This window comes from Geotrypetes seraphini, chromosome 2 (assembly GCF_902459505.1).
Source record: "Geotrypetes seraphini chromosome 2, aGeoSer1.1, whole genome shotgun sequence".
Lineage (NCBI taxonomy): Eukaryota > Metazoa > Chordata > Amphibia > Gymnophiona > Dermophiidae > Geotrypetes > Geotrypetes seraphini.
This window is the reverse complement of record NC_047085.1, coordinates 7,318,259-7,339,572: the sequence shown is the minus strand read 5'-3', so window position 1 is coordinate 7,339,572 and position 21,314 is coordinate 7,318,259. Positions and strand designations below refer to the sequence as shown.

The window sequence follows — 21,314 nt, the reverse complement described above, 5'->3', positions numbered from 1 at the left end:
TTTTGACGTTTCTAAATCTTCTAGGTGTGTGCTGATTAAGGAAAATGCTTACAAAATTCTTACCTGGTGGTTTTATACTCCTGATCATATGCAGGCTATGTTTCCACACTCTGCTTCTGATATAGTTGGCCTTGTCTATTGAACAAAGGTACCTTTTTCCACATCTGGTGGTCATGTGAGAGAATACAACAATTTTGGTCCTCTGTCACCTGAGTTATGAAGAAAGGCTTAGGCTTTCCATTTTGTTAGATCCTTGGGTGTGTTTTTTTTCCTGTCCCCGTGAGAACTCATTTCCCTGTCCCGTACCCGCGAGTTCTTTTCCTGTCCCTACCGCATTCCTGCAAATTCATAACCAAGCACATGACAGGTTATGTGATTCTATTAGGAAGCCAGTAAATTCAGTTATATTAACCGCTTTTCTCAGGATATTATTATATGTTAAAAACTTTCAGATTCAACGCAGACTTCAGAAGTGTCACTCAAGGCTCAGTTAACCTCTCATTACCATGAGCTTTACACACTTACTTCCTCACAAGTCATGTATTGGCTTTAATATGTTTTATATAACTACTTATTCATACTTAGTCTCCCCATAACTCTAAATATCTTTAAAGAGTAAATAGAGACAAATCACTTATCTTTTTTACACATTTTGTCTCTATTTACTCTTTAAAGATATTTAGAGTTATGTATGAATAAGCAATTATATAGAAACAGAAACATGATGGCAGATAAAAGCCAAAGGGCCCATCTAGTCTGCCCATCCACAGTAACCATTATCTCTTTCTCTCTCTGAGAGATCCCACATGCCTATCCCAGACCCTCTTGAAATCAGACACAGTCTTTGTTTCCACCACCTCTTCTGGGAGACTGTTCCATGCATCTACCACCCTTTCCGTAAAAAAGTATTTCCTCAAATTACTTCGGAGCCTATCACCTCATCTTCATCCAATGCCCTCTCATTGCGGAGTTTCCTTTCCAATGAAAGAGACTTGACTCATGCACATTTATATTACGTAGGTATTTAAACGTCTCTATCATATCTCCCCTCTCCCGCCTTTCCTCCAAAGTATATAGATTGAGATCTTTAAGTCTGTCTCCATACACATTATCATGAAGACCACACACCATTTTAGTAGCCTCCCTTTGGACCGACTCCATCCTTTTTATATCTTTTTGAAGGTGCGGCCTCCAGAATTGTACACAATATTCTAAATTAGGTCTCACCAGAGTCTTATACAGAGGCATCAATACCTCCTTTTTCCTACTGGCCATACCTCTCCCTATGCAACCTAGCATCCTTCTAGCTTTCACCGTCACCTTTTCAACCTGTTTGGCCACCTTAAGATCATCGCATATAATCACACCCAAGTCCCGCTGTTCCGTCGTGCACATAAGTTCTTCATCCCCTAAACTGTACAGTTCTCTCTGGTTTTTGCAACCTAAATACACGACCTTGCATTTCTTAGTATTAAATTTTAGCTGCCAAATTTCCGACCATTTTTCAAGCTATGCCAGATGTTTCTTCATGTTATTCACACCATCCTGCATATCTATTCTATTGCAGATTTTGATATCATCCACAAAGAGGTAAATCTTACCAGACAACCCTTCAGCAATATCATTTATAAAAATGTTAAAAAGAACAGGCCTGAGAACAGAACTTTGATGCACACCACTAGTAACATCTCTTTCCTCAGAACAATCTCCTTTGATCACTACCCTCTGTTGTCTTCCACTCAACCAGTTCACTGTGGGACCCAAACCAAGGGCACTCAGTTTATTTATTAGATGCTAAAATCTAAATACACCACATCTCGTGCACATCCTCTATCCAATTCTCTGGTCACCCAGTCAAAGAAATTGATCAGATTTGACTGACAAGACCTACCTCTAGTGAATCCATGTTGCCTCCGGACCTATAATCCACAGGATTCAAGAAACTTGACCATTCTCTGTTTTAAAAGCGTTTCCATTAATTTGCTTGCTACAGAAGTCAGACTTGCCGACCTATAATTCCCTACTTCTTTCTTACTACCACTCTCGACTCTAGAGACTCATTGAAAAGGTCAGTCAGTGGAGCCATCAGAACTTCTTCACCCAGAGAGTGGTGGAAAACTGGAACGCTCTTCTGAAGGTTGTTATAGGGGAAAACACCCTCCAGGGATTCAAGACAAGGTTGGACAAGTTCCTGCTGAACCGGAACGTACGCAGGTAGGGTTGATCTCAGGGCTCTGACTTGAGGGGGTGCCGCGAGAGCGGACTGCTGGGCATGATGGACCAATGGTCTGACCTAGCAGTGGCAATTCTTATGTTCTAATTCTTATGTTCCCTAAGTTCCTTCAGCACTCTCGGATGTACACCATCCAGTCCAATCGCTTTGTCTACCTTTATTTTAGCTAGCTCCTCACAAATACAACCCTCTGAAAATCGATCAGGGTCTATTACTCCTCCATCTCTATTCACGTTTGTCTTCTGCGGTCCCTCTCCTGGCGCTTCAGCCGTGAACACAGAACAGAAATATTTGTTAAGCAGTTTGGCCTTTTCTTTATCAGCTTCTACATATTCCTCCCCTTTACCTTTGAGTCTCTCAGTGCCACTTTTGCACTTCTTCCTATCTAAAAAAAAGTCTTGTCCCTCTATTTTACTGTGTTGGCTATTTTCTTCTTCCATTGGCATCTTTGCTTTCCTGACTACACGACCATCCTCTCTTAACTTTTCCAGATATTTTTGCTTGTCTTACTCTTTCTATGATCTTTTGTAGTTTATGAAAGCTAACCTCTTATTCCTTACCTTCTTAACTACTACTTTTGAGAACCAAAGCGGCCTTCTTATCCCAGGACAAGCAGGCATGATATTCTCACATGTGGGTGACGTCATCTACGGAGCCCCGGCGCGGACAGCTTTTCAAGCAAACTTGCTAGAAGTTTCAAGTTTGCACACTGCACCACGCATGTGCGTGCCTTCTGCCCACTAGAGGGCGCATCCCACCTCGTGGTCCTCAGTTCAAATTTTTCCGCGGAGCAAGAAAGCCCTGTGGATCTGAGCTCCAGTGTTTTTGCCTTCTAGCTGCCGCGTTTAGTTTGTTTATTGATCGGATTAATCGCGGTGCTGCTTTATTTTTCGTCCGTCTTACAAAAAAAAAAAAAAAAAAAAAAATAATAATTGTTTTTCGTTGGGCTCCGGGGGCTCCCGGAAGCCTGAGCCGGGGAACGTCGGTCGTTCCCGGCCTTCTTCTTTTTCTCGTCGATGTCCCGTCCTGTTACGGGATTCAAGAAATGCAGCCGGTGTGAGAGACTACTCTCCATCACCGACCCTCACCGGTGGTGCATTGTCTGTCTTGGGCCCGAACATCCAACAGCCTCGTGTGATCGCTGTGCTACCTTCCAGAACAGGGCCCTCCGTCGCCGTAAGGCCAGAAAGCACAGTTACTTACCGTAACAGGTGTTATCCAGGGACAGCAGGCATATATTCTCACATGTGGGTGACGTCATCTACGGAGCCCCGGCGCGGACAGCTTTTCAAGCAAACTTGCTAGAAGTTTCAAGTTTGCACACTGCACCACGCATGTGCGTGCCTTCTGCCCACTAGAGGGCGCATCCCACCTCGTGGTCCTCAGTTCCATAACTAGCTTAGAAGCCATCCCCGGGGAGGTGGGCGGGTTGTGAGAATATATGCCTGCTGTCCCTGGATAACACCTGTTACGGTAAGTAACTGTGCTTTATCCCAGGACAAGCAGGCATGATATTCTCACATGTGGGTGACCTCCAAGCCAAACCAAAAAGGGCAGGTGGGAGGATGGCAATTTTAAGAAAACAGATTTTGTAAAACTGACTGGCCAAACCGGCCGTCACTCCTGGACAGAGTGTCCAGACAGTAGTGAGAGGTGAATGTATGAACCGAAGACCAAGTGGCAGCCTTACATATGTCTTCCATCGGGGTGGAACGGAGGAAGGCTATCGAAGCTGCCATTGCTCGGACCTTGTGCCCCGTGACTCGACCCGGGGGAGGAAGGCCAGCCTGAGTATAGCAAAGGGAGATGCACGCCGCCAACCAGTTAGACAGAGTGCGCTTGGAAACTGGGTGCCCTAATCGATTGGGATCGAAGGACAAGAATAATTGCGGGACCTTCCGATGGGACTTGGTGCGTTGAAGGTAAAATGCCAACGCCCTCTTACAGTCAAGCGTGTGAAGCGCCGTCTCGCCAGGATGGGAGTGGGGCTTAGGGAAGAACACAGGAAGGACAATGGACTGATTGAGGTGGAAATCAGAAACAACCTTCGGGACAAACTTAGGATGGGTGCGGAGGACCACCTTGTCATGATGGAATACGGTGAAGGGTGGGTCCGCAACCAAGGCTTGTAGTTCCCCAATCCGCCTAGCGGAGGTGAGGGCAATCAGAAACACCACCTTCCAAGTCAGAAATTTCAAGAGGGACTTGTTGAGTGGCTCAAAGGGTGGTTTCATCAGTTGAGCTAAAACCACATTCAAATTCCATACGACTGGGGGAGGTTTGAGCGGGGGACAAACCCTGAGTAATCCTTTCATGAAGCGTGTCACCAAGGGATGGAGAGACAGAGGGCGTCCATCCAGGTGTTGGTGGAAGGCGGAAATCGCACTAAGATGGACACGCACCGAAGTGGTTTTCAGGCCAGAGCGCGACAAATGGAATAAGTAGTCCAGAACCGAGGGTACCGGGGCCGATACCGGGTCCAGGAGGAAAGAAGAGCACCAGGTGGAAAACCTGGTCCATTTCTGCGAATAGCAAAGCCTCGTCGAGATCTTGCGGGAGGCTTCCAGCACTTCCCTCACTGATTGAGACAGGTCCGGAGGGGTCAGGGAACAAGAAACCAAGCTGTCAGGTGCAATGACTGCAGATTGGGATGTAACATGGATCCTTGATTCTGAGATAGCAGAGAAGGACCGACAGGCAGAAGAAGGGGTTCCCTGGCGCTGAGTTGGAGCAGTAGGGAGAACCAGTTCTGACGCGGCCACCGAGGAGCTATGAGAATCATCGTGGCCGTGGACGATCTGAGGTGTACCAACGTTCGCATGATCAGAGGGAAAGGAGGGAATGCATAGAGGAACTTCCCGTCCCAATCGAGAAGGAAGGCATCCGCCTCCAGACGATCCCGCGAGTACATCCGAGAACAATATAGTGGTAGTTTGTGTGCCTCCGGAGAGGCGAACAGATCTACCTGTGGCGTTCCCCAGCGAGCGAAGACCTCGTGCAGAACTGCTGAGTGTAGAGTCCACTCGTGGGGTTGCAGGAGTCGACTGAGTTTGTCCGCCAGACAATTCAGTTCCCCCTGGATGTAGACCGCCCGGAGGAAGATGTTCCGGGAGGCCGCCCACTCCCAGAGGCGAAGGGCCTCGGAGCAGAGGGGCCACGACCCCGTTCCCCCCTGTTTGTTCACATAGTACATTGCTACTTGGTTGTCCGTGCGGACGAGGACCACCTGGTCCTGTACTACGTGAACGAAGGCTCGAAGTGCTAGGAAGATGGCCCGAAGCTCTAGCACGTTGATGTGACAGCGACGGTCCTCCGCCGACCACAGGCCCTGTGTGCGAAGACCGTCGAGGTGGGCTCCCCACGCGTAGTCCGAGGAGTCCGTGGTCAGAACCTTGCGAAATGGGGGAGTGCGAAACATTAGTCCCGTGGACAGATTTGAAGAGTCTGTCCACCAACTTAGCGATTTCCGCAAAAGCGGAGTCACCGAAATGAGGCGCGACTCCGGATCGCACTCCTGGCGCCATTGTGATGCGAGTGTATACTGAGGGATCCTCAGATGCAGCCTCGCAAATGGCGTGACGTGTACCGTCGAGGCCATATGGCCGAGCAGCATCATCATGCGCTTGGCCGGCACCCTTGGTAGTTGAGAGACCTGGCGGCTCATCCGTACCAAGACTTCCAACCGTTGGGTCGGAAGGTAGGAGCGCAGGCGCACCGTGTCCAGCACCGCACCTATGAATTGAAGAGACTGAGCCGGCCTCAACTGAGACTTTGGAAAGTTTATCTCGAATCCGAGGGTTTGCAGGAAGGCAATAGACTGTCGGGTCGCTGAGATAACCTCCTCCCTGGTCGGGGCTTTGATGAGCCAGTCGTCCAGGTAAGGGAACACGTGGAGCCCGCGAGACCTCAGGGCTGCCGCCACTACTACCATGCACTTCGTGAATACTCGTGGGGACGCGGCCAGGCCGAAGGGCAGGACTCTGTACTGGAGGTGTAGGTCTCCCACCTGGAATCGTAAGAATTTTCGGCAGGTGGGGTGCACCGGGACATGGGTATATGCTTCCTTCAAGTCGAGGGAGCACATCCAGTCCCCTTCCTCCAAGAGAGGATACAAGACCGGGAGAGATAGCATTCGAAATTTCTCCCTGGCCAGGCATTTGTTGAGCTTCCTGAGGTCGAGTATGGGGCGCATGTCCCCGGTCTTTTTTGGGACCAAAAAGTAACGGGAGTAAAATCCCGTCCCCCACTGGTCCTTGGGGACCGGCTCGACCGCCCGAAGCTTCAGGAGAGCTTTGGCTTCGGTCAGAAGGGTCGGTAGTTGCGACCGGTTGCACCAGGCTAAACTTGGGGGACTGTCCGGTGGTGAGGACACAAAATTGAGCGAGTAGCCTTCGGAGACGATCCGGAGCACCCAAGCGTCTGAGGTAATCGCGGTCCATGCCTTCCGGAAGGACCGAAGACGCCCCCCGATAGGAAGGGGTTCTGGTGAAGGTGCGGAGGGGAACCCGCCCCGTCCGCTCAGCCCGTCAAAAGGAAGGCGCGGGCTTAGAAGGGCCCTGCGCCGGGGCTTGGGTTTGTCCCCCTCTGCCTCGTTGAGACGAACGTCTCGGAGGCGGTCTTGAGAAGGACGGGGTCGACTTCTGGGGGTACCGGCGCGGCGGAGGCCGGAAAGGTTTCTGTGGCGGGGGCCTAGGTTTGGGGCGGACCAGGGATGCTAAAGAGCGTTCCTGTTCCGACAACCGTTTGGTCGCCGCCTCCAAAGACTCGTCAAATAACTCGGACCCCACACAGGGCAGGTCTGCAAGACGTTCCTGCAGGTTTGGGTCCATGTCGAGGGTGCGAAGCCAGGCCAAGCGGCGCATGGCCACTGCGAGGGCCGACACCCTCGAAACCAGCTCAAAGGTGTCGTACACTGAATGGAAAAGGTACAACCGCAATTGAGACAGGTTGGACATAAACTTATCGAATCCTGCTCTTTTGGAGTCCGGTAACGAGTTCCGATATTGAGGAAGGTCCTTCACCATCCCACGCAAGTAGGAGGAAAAGGTGAAGGAGTAATTTAGAACTCTGGTGGCCATCAGAGTGTTTGAATAGAGGCGACGGCCAAACTTGTCCAGGGTCCGCCCCTCCCTGCCGGGTGGAACCGCCGCAGAAACCCGTGAGGGCTGTGATTTTTTAAGGGCAGATTCCACCAGGAGGGACTGGTGGGAGAGCTGCGCCTTATCAAACCCTTTCGGGGGAATCGTCCTATACTTTGATTCCATTTTTGACGGGACAGACGTGCCTGTAAGAGGGCTCGACAAGTTCTTCAGCCAGGTCTGCAGGAGGACACTGTTGAGAGGGAGTCTAGGTACCTCTCTAGGGGGAGTGGGAAGGTCCTGTTCCTCTAGAAATTCCTTGGAATATTTGGAACCTACCATCAGGTCAATCCCCAGGGCTTGGGCCATGTCCTGGACAAAAGATGAGAAGGAGGACGGCCTAGCCTGGGGGGACGGGGTTCTCGACCGTCCCACCGAGGAGCGGGGGGAGGCCTCATGGGAATACTGAGGATTCCTAACCGATCCTGAATCCCAGGATCCTCTCTCCACGGCCCTCGAGGGGGAGGGTGAAATCATCCTCCTAGGGGAGTCCCTGGGGGAGGATCCCGGGGTCCGTGGGGTCCTCTCCCGTTTCCTCGGCGAGGCGGCGCGGGAAGACTTTCCCCGAGGTGAGCGGAGGAGCCTCGGATTATCGAGGCGCAACTCCGACACCTGCAGCGCCTCGCCCCCCGAACGACGAGGAACGATCGCGCCGAGGCGAGCCCCGGGGTCGCTTAGGCTTCCTCGATCGGCGCCTCGTCCGAGGTCGCCTCGAGGGCGAGGCGTCCGGGGAAGATCCCGAAGCCGAGGAGGAAAGTCGGCGCACTCTGCGGAACTTTTCTTTTGGGCGGACACTGCGCTCAGGAGGCTCCCCCGAGGTCGAGGTCCGGGGCGGGGCCGAGACCGAGGTGGACGGGGCCGCAATACCCGAGACCGAGGTCGCCGAGGCCGGGGCTCCCGAGGTCGAGGGAGCCGAGACCGGGGCCTCCGAGGCCGAGGGCGCCCCGGCCGAGGTCGACGTCGCCGGGCCCGCAGCACGCTGCAGCACTTCCAGGGCTCCCGACAGCTCCGATGAGATCAAGGCTCGAAGGAGATCCTGGAAGGCCGGAATCCCCACGAAGGTGGGGAGTTCCGAGTCCGGGGCACACTCCCTGGAGGGCGACCTCGGTCTCGAGTATTCCCTCGGGGTGTGCGGAGTCGAGGTCCGATGCGGGGCCGGGGTCGACCCACCCGCTTTGGCCTGACTCGAGGATGGCTTCTTTGCTGAAGGGGATGGAACAGAGGACTTACCCGAAGCTGGCTTCGATGACGACGGCTTCGAAGATGAGGGCCGAGGCGACGCCGAGGCCCCCGAGGACGCCGAGGCCGAGGTCAAGGCCGGGGCCGAAGCCGGGGCCGACGTCGAGGCCTTGGGCGGCGCGTCGACGGCGAACAATTCCGCCATTCTGGCCTTACGGCGACGGAGGGCCCTGTTCTGGAAGGTAGCACAGCGATCACACGAGGCTGTTGGATGTTCGGGCCCAAGACAGACAATGCACCACCGGTGAGGGTCGGTGATGGAGAGTAGTCTCTCACACCGGCTGCATTTCTTGAATCCCGTAACAGGACGGGACATCGACGAGAAAAAGAAGAAGGCCGGGAACGACCGACGTTCCCCGGCTCAGGCTTCCGGGAGCCCCCGGAGCCCAACGAAAAACAATTATTATTTTTTTTTTTTTTTTTTTTTTTGTAAGACGGACGAAAAATAAAGCAGCACCGCGATTAATCCGATCAATAAACAAACTAAACGCGGCAGCTAGAAGGCAAAAACACTGGAGCTCAGATCCACAGGGCTTTCTTGCTCCGCGGAAAAATTTGAACTGAGGACCACGAGGTGGGATGCGCCCTCTAGTGGGCAGAAGGCACGCACATGCGTGGTGCAGTGTGCAAACTTGAAACTTCTAGCAAGTTTGCTTGAAAAGCTGTCCGCGCCGGGGCTCCGTAGATGACGTCACCCACATGTGAGAATATCATGCCTGCTTGTCCTGGGATAATGGCGGAATTGTTCGCCGTCGACGCGCCGCCCAAGGCCTCGACGTCGGCCCCGGCTTCGGCCCCGGCCTTGACCTCGGCCTCGGCGTCCTCGGGGGCCTCGGCGTCGCCTCGGCCCTCATCTTCGAAGCCGTCGTCATCGAAGCCAGCTTCGGGTAAGTCCTCTGTTCCATCCCCTTCAGCAAAGAAGCCATCCTCGAGTCAGGCCAAAGCGGGTGGGTCGACCCCGGCCCCGCATCGGACCTCGACTCCGCACACCCCGAGGGAATACTCGAGACCGAGGTCGCCCTCCAGGGAGTGTGCCCCGGACTCGGAACTCCCCACCTTCGTGGGGATTCCGGCCTTCCAGGATCTCCTTCGAGCCTTGATCTCATCGGAGCTGTCGGGAGCCCTGGAAGTGCTGCAGCGTGCTGCGGGCCCGGCGACGTCGACCTCGGCCGGGGCGCCCTCGGCCTCGGAGGCCCCGGTCTCGGCTCCCTCGACCTCGGGAGCCCCGGCCTCGGCGACCTCGGTCTCGGGTATTGCGGCCCCGTCCACCTCGGTCTCGGCCCCGCCCCGGACCTCGACCTCGGGGGAGCCTCCTGAGCGCAGTGTCCGCCCAAAAGAAAAGTTCCGCAGAGTGCGCCGACTTTCCTCCTCGGCTTCGGGATCTTCCCCGGACGCCTCGCCCTCGAGGCGACCTCGGACGAGGCGCCGATCGAGGAAGCCTAAGCGACCCCGGGGCTCGCCTCGGCGCGATCGTTCCTCGTCGTTCGGGGGCGAGGCGCTGCAGGTGTCGGAGTTGCGCCTCGATAATCCGAGGCTCCTCCGCTCACCTCGGGGAAAGTCTTCCCGCGCCGCCTCGCCGAGGAAACGGGAGAGGACCCCACGGACCCCGGGATCCTCCCCCAGGGACTCCCCTAGGAGGATGATTTCACCCTCCCCCTCGAGGGCCGTGGAGAGAGGATCCTGGGATTCAGGATCGGTTAGGAATCCTCAGTATTCCCATGAGGCCTCCCCCCGCTCCTCGGTGGGACGGTCGAGAACCCCGTCCCCCCAGGCTAGGCCGTCCTCCTTCTCATCTTTTGTCCAGGACATGGCCCAAGCCCTGGGGATTGACCTGATGGTAGGTTCCAAATATTCCAAGGAATTTCTAGAGGAACAGGACCTTCCCACTCCCCCTAGAGAGGTACCTAGACTCCCTCTCAACAGTGTCCTCCTGCAGACCTGGCTGAAGAACTTGTCGAGCCCTCTTACAGGCACGTCTGTCCCGTCAAAAATGGAATCAAAGTATAGGACGATTCCCCCGAAAGGGTTTGATAAGGCGCAGCTCTCCCACCAGTCCCTCCTGGTGGAATCTGCCCTTAAAAAATCACAGCCCTCACGGGTTTCTGCGGCGGTTCCACCCGGCAGGGAGGGGCGGACCCTGGACAAGTTTGGCCGTCGCCTCTATTCAAACACTCTGATGGCCACCAGAGTTCTAAATTACTCCTTCACCTTTTCCTCCTACTTGCGTGGGATGGTGAAGGACCTTCCTCAATATCGGAACTCGTTACCGGACTCCAAAAGAGCAGGATTCGATAAGTTTATGTCCAACCTGTCTCAATTGCGGTTGTACCTTTTCCATTCAGTGTACGACACCTTTGAGCTGGTTTCGAGGGTGTCGGCCCTCGCAGTGGCCATGCGCCGCTTGGCCTGGCTTCGCACCCTCGACATGGACCCAAACCTGCAGGAACGTCTTGCAGACCTGCCCTGTGTGGGGTCCGAGTTATTTGACGAGTCTTTGGAGGCGGCGACCAAACGGTTGTCGGAACAGGAACGCTCTTTAGCATCCCTGGTCCGCCCCAAACCTAGGCCCCCGCCACAGAAACCTTTCCGGCCTCCGCCGCGCCGGTACCCCCAGAAGTCGACCCCGTCCTTCTCAAGACCGCCTCCGAGACGTTCGTCTCAACGAGGCAGAGGGGGACAAACCCAAGCCCCGGCGCAGGGCCCTTCTAAGCCCGCGCCTTCCTTTTGACGGGCTGAGCGGACGGGGCGGGTTCCCCTCCGCACCTTCACCAGAACCCCTTCCTATCGGGGGGCGTCTTCGGTCCTTCCGGAAGGCATGGACCGCGATTACCTCAGACGCTTGGGTGCTCCGGATCGTCTCCGAAGGCTACTCGCTCAATTTTGTGTCCTCACCACCGGACAGTCCCCCAAGTTTAGCCTGGTGCAACCGGTCGCAACTACCGACCCTTCTGACCGAAGCCAAAGCTCTCCTGAAGCTTCGGGCGGTCGAGCCGGTCCCCAAGGACCAGTGGGGGACGGGATTTTACTCCCGTTACTTTTTGGTCCCAAAAAAGACCGGGGACATGCGCCCCATACTCGACCTCAGGAAGCTCAACAAATGCCTGGCCAGGGAGAAATTTCGAATGCTATCTCTCCCGGTCTTGTATCCTCTCTTGGAGGAAGGGGACTGGATGTGCTCCCTCGACTTGAAGGAAGCATATACCCATGTCCCGGTGCACCCCACCTGCCGAAAATTCTTACGATTCCAGGTGGGAGACCTACACCTCCAGTACAGAGTCCTGCCCTTCGGCCTGGCCGCGTCCCCACGAGTATTCACGAAGTGCATGGTAGTAGTGGCGGCAGCCCTGAGGTCTCGCGGGCTCCACGTGTTCCCTTACCTGGACGACTGGCTCATCAAAGCCCCGACCAGGGAGGAGGTTATCTCAGCGACCCGACAGTCTATTGCCTTCCTGCAAACCCTCGGATTCGAGATAAACTTTCCAAAGTCTCAGTTGAGGCCGGCTCAGTCTCTTCAATTCATAGGTGCGGTGCTGGACACGGTGCGCCTGCGCTCCTACCTTCCGACCCAACGGTTGGAAGTCTTGGTACGGATGAGCCGCCAGGTCTCTCAACTACCAAGGGTGCCGGCCAAGCGCATGATGATGCTGCTCGGCCATATGGCCTCGACGGTACACGTCACGCCATTTGCGAGGCTGCATCTGAGGATCCCTCAGTATACACTCGCATCACAATGGCGCCAGGAGTGCGATCCGGAGTCGCGCCTCATTTCGGTGACTCCGCTTTTGCGGAAATCGCTAAGTTGGTGGACAGACTCTTCAAATCTGTCCACGGGACTAATGTTTCGCACTCCCCCATTTCGCAAGGTTCTGACCACGGACTCCTCGGACTACGCGTGGGGAGCCCACCTCGACGGTCTTCGCACACAGGGCCTGTGGTCGGCGGAGGACCGTCGCTGTCACATCAACGTGCTAGAGCTTCGGGCCATCTTCCTAGCACTTCGAGCCTTCGTTCACGTAGTACAGGACCAGGTGGTCCTCGTCCGCACGGACAACCAAGTAGCAATGTACTATGTGAACAAACAGGGGGGAACGGGGTCGTGGCCCCTCTGCTCCGAGGCCCTTCGCCTCTGGGAGTGGGCGGCCTCCCGGAACATCTTCCTCCGGGCGGTCTACATCCAGGGGGAACTGAATTGTCTGGCGGACAAACTCAGTCGACTCCTGCAACCCCACGAGTGGACTCTACACTCAGCAGTTCTGCACGAGGTCTTCGCTCGCTGGGGAACGCCACAGGTAGATCTGTTCGCCTCTCCGGAGGCACACAAACTACCACTATATTGTTCTCGGATGTACTCGCGGGATCGTCTGGAGGCGGATGCCTTCCTTCTCGATTGGGACGGGAAGTTCCTCTATGCATTCCCTCCTTTCCCTCTGATCATGCGAACGTTGGTACACCTCAGATCGTCCACGGCCACGATGATTCTCATAGCTCCTCGGTGGCCGCGTCAGAACTGGTTCTCCCTACTGCTCCAACTCAGCGCCAGGGAACCCCTTCTTCTGCCTGTCGGTCCTTCTCTGCTATCTCAGAATCAAGGATCCATGTTACATCCCAATCTGCAGTCATTGCACCTGACAGCTTGGTTTCTTGTTCCCTGACCCCTCCGGACCTGTCTCAATCAGTGAGGGAAGTGCTGGAAGCCTCCCGCAAGATCTCGACGAGGCTTTGCTATTCGCAGAAATGGACCAGGTTTTCCACCTGGTGCTCTTCTTTCCTCCTGGACCCGGTATCGGCCCCGGTACCCTCGGTTCTGGACTACTTATTCCATTTGTCGCGCTCTGGCCTGAAAACCACTTCGGTGCGTGTCCATCTTAGTGCGATTTCCGCCTTCCACCAACACCTGGATGGACGCCCTCTGTCTCTCCATCCCTTGGTGACACGCTTCATGAAAGGATTACTCAGGGTTTGTCCCCCGCTCAAACCTCCCCCAGTCGTATGGAATTTGAATGTGGTTTTAGCTCAACTGATGAAACCACCCTTTGAGCCACTCAACAAGTCCCTCTTGAAATTTCTGACTTGGAAGGTGGTGTTTCTGATTGCCCTCACCTCCGCTAGGCGGATTGGGGAACTACAAGCCTTGGTTGCGGACCCACCCTTCACCGTATTCCATCATGACAAGGTGGTCCTCCGCACCCATCCTAAGTTTGTCCCGAAGGTTGTTTCTGATTTCCACCTCAATCAGTCCATTGTCCTTCCTGTGTTCTTCCCTAAGCCCCACTCCCATCCTGGCGAGACGGCGCTTCACACGCTTGACTGTAAGAGGGCGTTGGCATTTTACCTTCAACGCACCAAGTCCCATCGGAAGGTCCCGCAATTATTCTTGTCCTTCGATCCCAATCGATTAGGGCACCCAGTTTCCAAGCGCACTCTGTCTAACTGGTTGGCGGCGTGCATCTCCCTTTGCTATACTCAGGCTGGCCTTCCTCCCCCGGGTCGAGTCACGGGGCACAAGGTCCGAGCAATGGCAGCTTCGATAGCCTTCCTCCGTTCCACCCCGATGGAAGACATATGTAAGGCTGCCACTTGGTCTTCGGTTCATACATTCACCTCTCACTACTGTCTGGACACTCTGTCCAGGAGTGACGGCCGGTTTGGCCAGTCAGTTTTACAAAATCTGTTTTCTTAAAATTGCCATCCTCCCACCTGCCCTTTTTGGTTTGGCTTGGAGGTCACCCACATGTGAGAATATCATGCCTGCTTGTCCTGGGATAAAGCACAGTTACTTACCGTAACAGGTGTTATCCAGGGACAGCAGGCATATATTCTCACAACCCGCCCACCTCCCCGGGGATGGCTTCTAAGCTAGTTATGGAACTGAGGACCACGAGGTGGGATGCGCCCTCTAGTGGGCAGAAGGCACGCACATGCGTGGTGCAGTGTGCAAACTTGAAACTTCTAGCAAGTTTGCTTGAAAAGCTGTCCGCGCCGGGGCTCCGTAGATGACGTCACCCACATGTGAGAATATATGCCTGCTGTCCCTGGATAACACCTGTTACGGTAAGTAACTGTGCTTTTTCCTCTTACTTTTCCTTACTTGCCTCACAAAAAGGCTTGTCACCCTTACAATTGCTCCATTCAGTTTTGCCCACCACATTTCCACTTCTTCCAGACATTCCTATCCAGACAATAATTCCTTGACGTAATTCCCCATCCGAACAAAGTTAGTTTTTTTTAAAGTCTAGAACCTTCGCTTTTGAATCCTCTCTATACCCATCTTAATATTAAACCATACCATGCAGTGATCACTGGATGCCAGATGATCACTCACTGTAACATCAGAAACACATTCCCTGTTTGTAAACTTTCTTACCAAGTCTACAGTGACAAGTCTCATTCTGCCAGCTGGGTCAACACTTGCGGAGTCCCGCAGGGCTCCCCCCTGTCCCCCACACTGTTCAACATCTACCTGGTCGCTCTAGGAAACCTACTGCAAAGCTTGAAGATCAAATTCTACATCTACGCTGAAGACAACATCTTACTCTTTCCCCTAACCAACATAATCCCCGAGATAAATAATCATCTAGCATCTATCTTTACGCAAATCAAACTATGGATGGCTGACTTCAAACTGAAACTCAATTCAGAAAAAAACAAATTTTTCCTGGCGAGTCCAAACGACAAAATCAAAGATCCTTTAATCTCCCTGAATGGCCAAGTCTTTCCCATAACAAACTCCTTAAAAATTCTAGGAGTGACTCTTGACCGCAACCTTACCTTCGAAACACACACTGACCTTCTAGTCAGAAAAGGCTTCTCCACCTTATGGAAGCTAAGATCCATCAGAAAGTACTTTGACGCTTCCTCATTCCGCTTACTTGTGCAATCCTCCATCTTAAGTCTACTCGATTACTGCAATATCATCTACCTGGGATCTTTCAAAAAAACCACTCAAAAATTGCGAATCATCCAAAACTCGGCAATCCGACTGATCTTTGAACTAGAGAATGACACGGTGAAAAAATTGGTCCCCGTCACCGCCCCGTCCCCGTCTCACCATCCTCTGCACCGCCCCGTCACCGCCATTCCCTTCACCGCCCCGTCACCGTCACTGTCACCCCATTCACCGCCCCGTCACCGCCACTGCAACCCCATTCACCGCCCCGTCACCGTCACCGCTGCATACATAAAAGCCTCAAACGGGTACGATTTTATATACTTTTCTTTATTTACGTATAAAGGAAACATTCTTTAAAACTTTAAAACTTAGTTAAATATTAGTTAATAACTATACAAAAACAAAACACGCAGAGAAAAAATTAATTAATATAAATTCTCAAAACTGACACATTTTGATCACTAAATTTAAAATAGTTATTTTTCATACAATTTTTCAATCACTAATCTTCCACCACCCCTGGGGCTAGCAATGCAAAAACAAACATGACATGTACTTTAAATGCTTACAATGTTAGCCTACATGGTAAGTAGACGCGGCCGCTGTACCTAATCGCGGCAAAGATCTCCCTGCCGTGATTAGCATAGTGACCGCGGCTACGGCTGCAAGTCTCCCCTCCCCCCAGCGATCACGGCAGGAGGGCACCCAACCCCTCCTGTAGACCCCCCCCAACGGCCCTCCCGACAATCGCAGCAGAAGGGTACCCAACCCCTCCTGCCGGTCCTCCCAATGGCCTCCCCTAAGATCGCCGGCAGGAGGGTACCCAACCCCTCCTGCTGGACCCCCCCCCCAACGAACCCTCCCACCCCGGAACCCCCTTACTAAGGTGGCCCTTAGTCTTACTTTCCAAGTTGGACCGGACGGCTCCTCACACGTATGGCCAGCAGGCTTGCCTCCGTCCAAATGAGGCGGGCCCGCCCCTACCCTGCCCAACCCACAGGATCCTAGGGCCTGATTGGTCTAGGCACCTAAAGCCACTCCCGCTATAGGAGGGGCCTTAGGTGCTTGGGCCAATCAGGCCCTAGGATCCTGTGGGTTAGGCAGGGGAGGGGAGGGGCGGGCCCGCCTCATTTGGACGGAGGCAAGCCTGCTGGCCATATGTGTGAGGAGCCGTCCGGTCCAACTTGGAAAGTAAGACTAAGGGCCACCTTAGTAAGGGGGTTCCGGGGTGGGAGGGTTCGTTGGGGGGGGGTCCAGCAGGAGGGGTTGGGTACCCTCCTGCCGGCGATCTTAGGGGAGGCCATTGGGAGGACCGGCAGGAGGGGTTGGGTACCCTTCTGCTGCGATTGTCGGGAGGGCCGTTGGGGGGGGTCTACAGGAGGGGTTGGGTACCCTCCTGCCGCGATCGTTGGGGAGGGCTGGTTCTGTCGGCATGAAGGGCTGAGCACCTTCCTGCCGGCGATCATCGGGGGGGGGGGGGGGGGGGGCGGGTTCTATTGGCAGGAAGGGTTGATCTGACAAAAGAGGAGCACGGTGAAACACAGGTAAATAGCGGTTCCTAGAAGGGGGCACATTGGCCTGCGGGGACAAATCTTTTCACCGTTTTTGCGGGCGGTGAAAACTTTTGTCCCCGTGTCTGCGGTGATTTGGCTTTGGAGTCTCCATAACCCGCAGCCAAACCGCAGCCACGCCGCAGCTGCCTGCGGGGATCGCTCCCCGTGTCATTCTCTACTTTGAACTAAAAAAATGGAACACCTAATTCCCTACTACCAAAAACTCCACTGGCTACCCTTGGAAGCAAGAGTGCAATTCAAGTTCGCCTGTTTCTGTTTCAAATCCCTCCTTGGTTCGGCCCCCCTATACTTGGTACCCCATTTTATCTTAGACCGCCTATCCAAACACACTCGCAGAACCCACCTGTTTAGCCATCCAACTATAAAGGCCTGCCGCTACAAAAGATATCTAAATAGAACTCTCGCTTTCCAAGCAGGTCAGCTTAATAATTGGCTGGCCGACATTATCTCACGCGCTTCATCCTACCTAAACTTCAGGAAACTACTAAAAACTAATCTATTTACCCAATTTATATCCTAAGACCTCTATAACCAACCTATGGCTCCTTTTTACCACACTGTGTCCTGTTTACCCTTTTAAACTGTATCCTCATCTGCTGATTGTTCCCCCTCTGTTTTACCTATATGCCTATATTCACTGACTGTACCCCTTTGTTTACGAACATTCTTGGATTGAACATTTACGCAGACTGTCTTGCCCTTCTTTGTTGTACCTGTTTTCTCTGATTGTACCATATTCGCTGATTGTCCAGTCCTTCTTCGTTGTAAACCGCCTCGAACTACTATGGCTTTGGCGGTATATAAGAAATAAATTATTATTATTATTAAGCACTAAGTCCAGTATGACCCCCATCCCGCTTGTGTTCCATTACCAACTTCTGGAACAGTTCTCCTTGTACAGAATCCAGGATCTCCCTACTTCTAGAAGACCCCGCAATAGGGATACCCCAGTCAACATCCGGCATGTTAAAATCACCTATTAGTAAGACTTCCCCTTTTTTTTAGATATACTGTATTCTGAATGTCTATTATTAAATCTCTGTCCACTTCTTCTGTCTGTGAAGGAGGCCTGTATATCACACCAATGTAAATATATTCACCATTCTCTCCTTGCCCTGCAGATCCTGCAATTGTGTAGCTTTAATATGATCTTTAACTTCCTCCTCCTTTTCTTCCTTCCCTGTCTTTCCTGAACAGATTATAGCCCTGTATAACTACATCCCATTCATGGTTCTCCGTGAACCATGTCTCTTGATCACCACTATATCCAACTTCTCTTCTTCCATCACAGCTTCTAGATCCAGAATCTCGTTTCCCATACTTTGAGCATTAGTATATACTGCTTTCCAGACATTGCCCCATTTTCCCATCTGTGTGGAGGTATTCAGTGATTTACTTACCTGAGGGCTTATACTCACCCAGGAGTTTTGATCACCCTGCCCCATCACTTCTAGTTTTAAGCCCTCTTCAGTAGATTAGCCAACCTGCCGGCAAAGACACTTCTTCCCTTCTTTGATAGATGCACACCATCCCTGCTCAGCAGCCCTTGGAAAATCATCCCATGTTCCAGGACACCAAAACGCTCTCGATGACACCATCCATGTAGCCATGCATTCATCTCCAGGATGCTAACTTCTCTGCCCTGGTCTTTACCATCGTCAGGGAGGATGGATGAGAATACCACCTGCGCACCTGACTGTATAAAACATATTAAAGCAAATACATGACTTGTGAGGAAGTGAGTGTGTAAAGCTCATAACAATGAGAGGTTAACAGCCTTGAGTGATACTTCTCAAGACTGGGTTGAAATTATAAGAATATTTGAATACTTCAATAAATATTTGAAAGTCTGTAACATATAATATCCTGAGAAAAGCGGTTAATAATATATGATATCTCTTAGGATAAAAAAATGTTTTGCTATTATTACTTGGAGTAAATTCAGTTAAGCATTACCCTTTATCTTCAGGAGTGTGTGGCGCGGTGGTTGGAGCTTCAGCCTCAGCACCCTGGGGTTGTGGGTTCAAACCCCGTGCTGCTCCTTGTGACCCTGGGCAAGTCACTCAGTCCTCCATAGCCCCAGGTACGTTAGATAAATTGTGAGCCCACTGGGACAGATAGGGAAAGTGTAAAACCACTTAGATAACCTTGACAGGCGGTCTATAAAAACTTAAGAAACTTGAAACTATAATTTGTTAAGTGAAGGCACAGGGGAATAGAGTAACTCTCTAGCAGCTGGGATTACGTTCACATTTCTCTGCTAGATCATTGCTCTTTTTGTTTGTTTGTTTAACCTGAGAGCCGACTGTTCACTGTCTTCTTTCTGTGATCTCTGTGTGTGTATTTCTTATTCAGGCTGCAGTACCTACCATATACTCTGACAAACCTGAATCTGAAGGCACTTTGGCTGGCTGAGAATCAGTCCCAGCCCATGTTGAAGTTCCAGACTGAGGACGATGAGAAGAGTGGAGAGAAAGTCCTGACTTGCTACCTCCTTCCCCAGCAGCCTTCTTCCAGCCTAGGTAAAAGCCTTCCTTGCACTACACTTCTTAGCTGGAATTGGAATGTCCTAGTTGATCATAATCTCGTTTTTCCCTTAGGGTTGTGATCCCCGTGTTGTTCTGGGATTGTTTACAATGTTTTCAGTGTACAAGATGCAGCACCTGATTAGCTTTCCCCCATCAGTACTTTGCAGCTAGCTCTGAGATGCGCAACCATTTCCAGCTCTTCTTACAGAAGCTCACCTGTCACTTTTCTTCTGTGCTCACTGAGAACCATTTTGCCCATAATCCTCTGCACTTGGATTCAGCTTATTAATTTCTCATTCTTTGGTTTAGTTCATCTCTCTGTAACCATTCATGTGCTGACCCTCAGACATAAGAGGTGTCTGGTTAATTTTTGGTAATGGTTCTGTCAGAAAAATATTTTTTAAACTCAACTTTTGTTAGGATCTAGACTAGGACATAATAGGCGTCGAAGGTGAGGACATCTTTAATAGAGAGTTGAGCATGGTGAAGAGTGGCCAGTGTTGGATCCGAGGACCATAAGAACAGCCTTACTGGATCAGACCAATGGTTCATCAAGCCCAGTAGCCCGTTCTCATGGTGACCAATCCAGGTCACTAGTACCTGGCCAAAACCCAAGGAGTAGCAATATTCCATGCTACCAATCCAGGGCAAGCAGTGGCGTTCCTCCCTGTCTTTGTCAATAACAGACCATGGACTTTTCCTTCAGGAACTTGTCCAAATTGGTTAAATGGGTGTAATAGTCTTCTTTTGCAAGCGAGAGGGCAACTTGAAAGGAGGTCTGCATGAATTTGAAGTGTACAAAGTTAGCGTGAATGTGGGATTTCAGCCAGTGGCGTTCCACACACTGGGCAAAGGAACGTAAGTGGTGGATACAGGGCATGAGACAGGAGGAGTGAGGGAGTCTAGAGTGGAGAAGAGAATGGTAGTATAGGTAGAAAGTGCTTCATTAACAGATTTGCATAATGTAGTGTTTGAGATGCAGGGTGAGACCGTGGCAGAGTACACGGGTCAATAGACTTAAGATTTCTGAAATTATTGGTTAGGATTGGTCATTTCTGGGGGGCAGGGTGGTGAGTTATGAAAGTTATGAGATCATGGTCAGAGAAGGGAAGAGTTGAGTTGGAGAAGAGGACTAGATGAAGGCAGTGGCCTTTTTGGTGCGTAGGGGTGCTGAAGCACAGCTAGAGTTTTAAAGGGGATATGAGATTAAGGAACTTTGAGGTATAGGAGTTCCAAGTTTCTAAATTTATTTATAGTTTGATATACCGACCATCAAACAAATATCTGGATGGTTTACAATTGTTAAAATTGGAGATTTTTTAAAAAAGAAATAAAAAGTAAAATAGGGCAATATAATGTTTTATAAATCTTTATTCATTTTCTTATGTTACAACAAGTGTTTTAAATAAATTCATTATATACTTGAATAATCACACTTGATTAACTTACAGATTAATATCAAATTTAAAATTTCTTTAGAAAATCAATATTTTATAAAGTTATAATATTATGTAAGAAATTTAAATTAATATAATTATTATTGAATATAATAATCTCCCCTCCCTCCCTATCAATACTGAATGAGAAATCTTTATTCATTTTCATGTTACATCAACAATATAAATTCATACTAATATTTCAGAAAACTAAATTTATATAATTCTTAGTTAATATAATAATATCCCATCCCCTCCCCCCTCCCTTCTATTCAGT

At 51.5% G+C, this 21,314-nt stretch overlaps 1 protein-coding gene across 13 annotated transcripts in view; it reads left to right on the top strand.

Moving 5' to 3' along the window:
• Window positions 1–21,314, top strand: part of LOC117355920 (protein scribble homolog) — a 393,083-nt gene that overhangs the window by 140,153 nt on the left and 231,616 nt on the right. For all 13 annotated transcript variants that reach the window (XM_033935046.1, XM_033935039.1, XM_033935045.1 and 10 more), the window contains exon 11: window positions 19,429–19,595. In XM_033935046.1, the coding sequence (XP_033790937.1) occupies window positions 19,429–19,595 (167 nt within the window). The remainder of the gene's footprint in view (window positions 1–19,428; window positions 19,596–21,314) is intronic.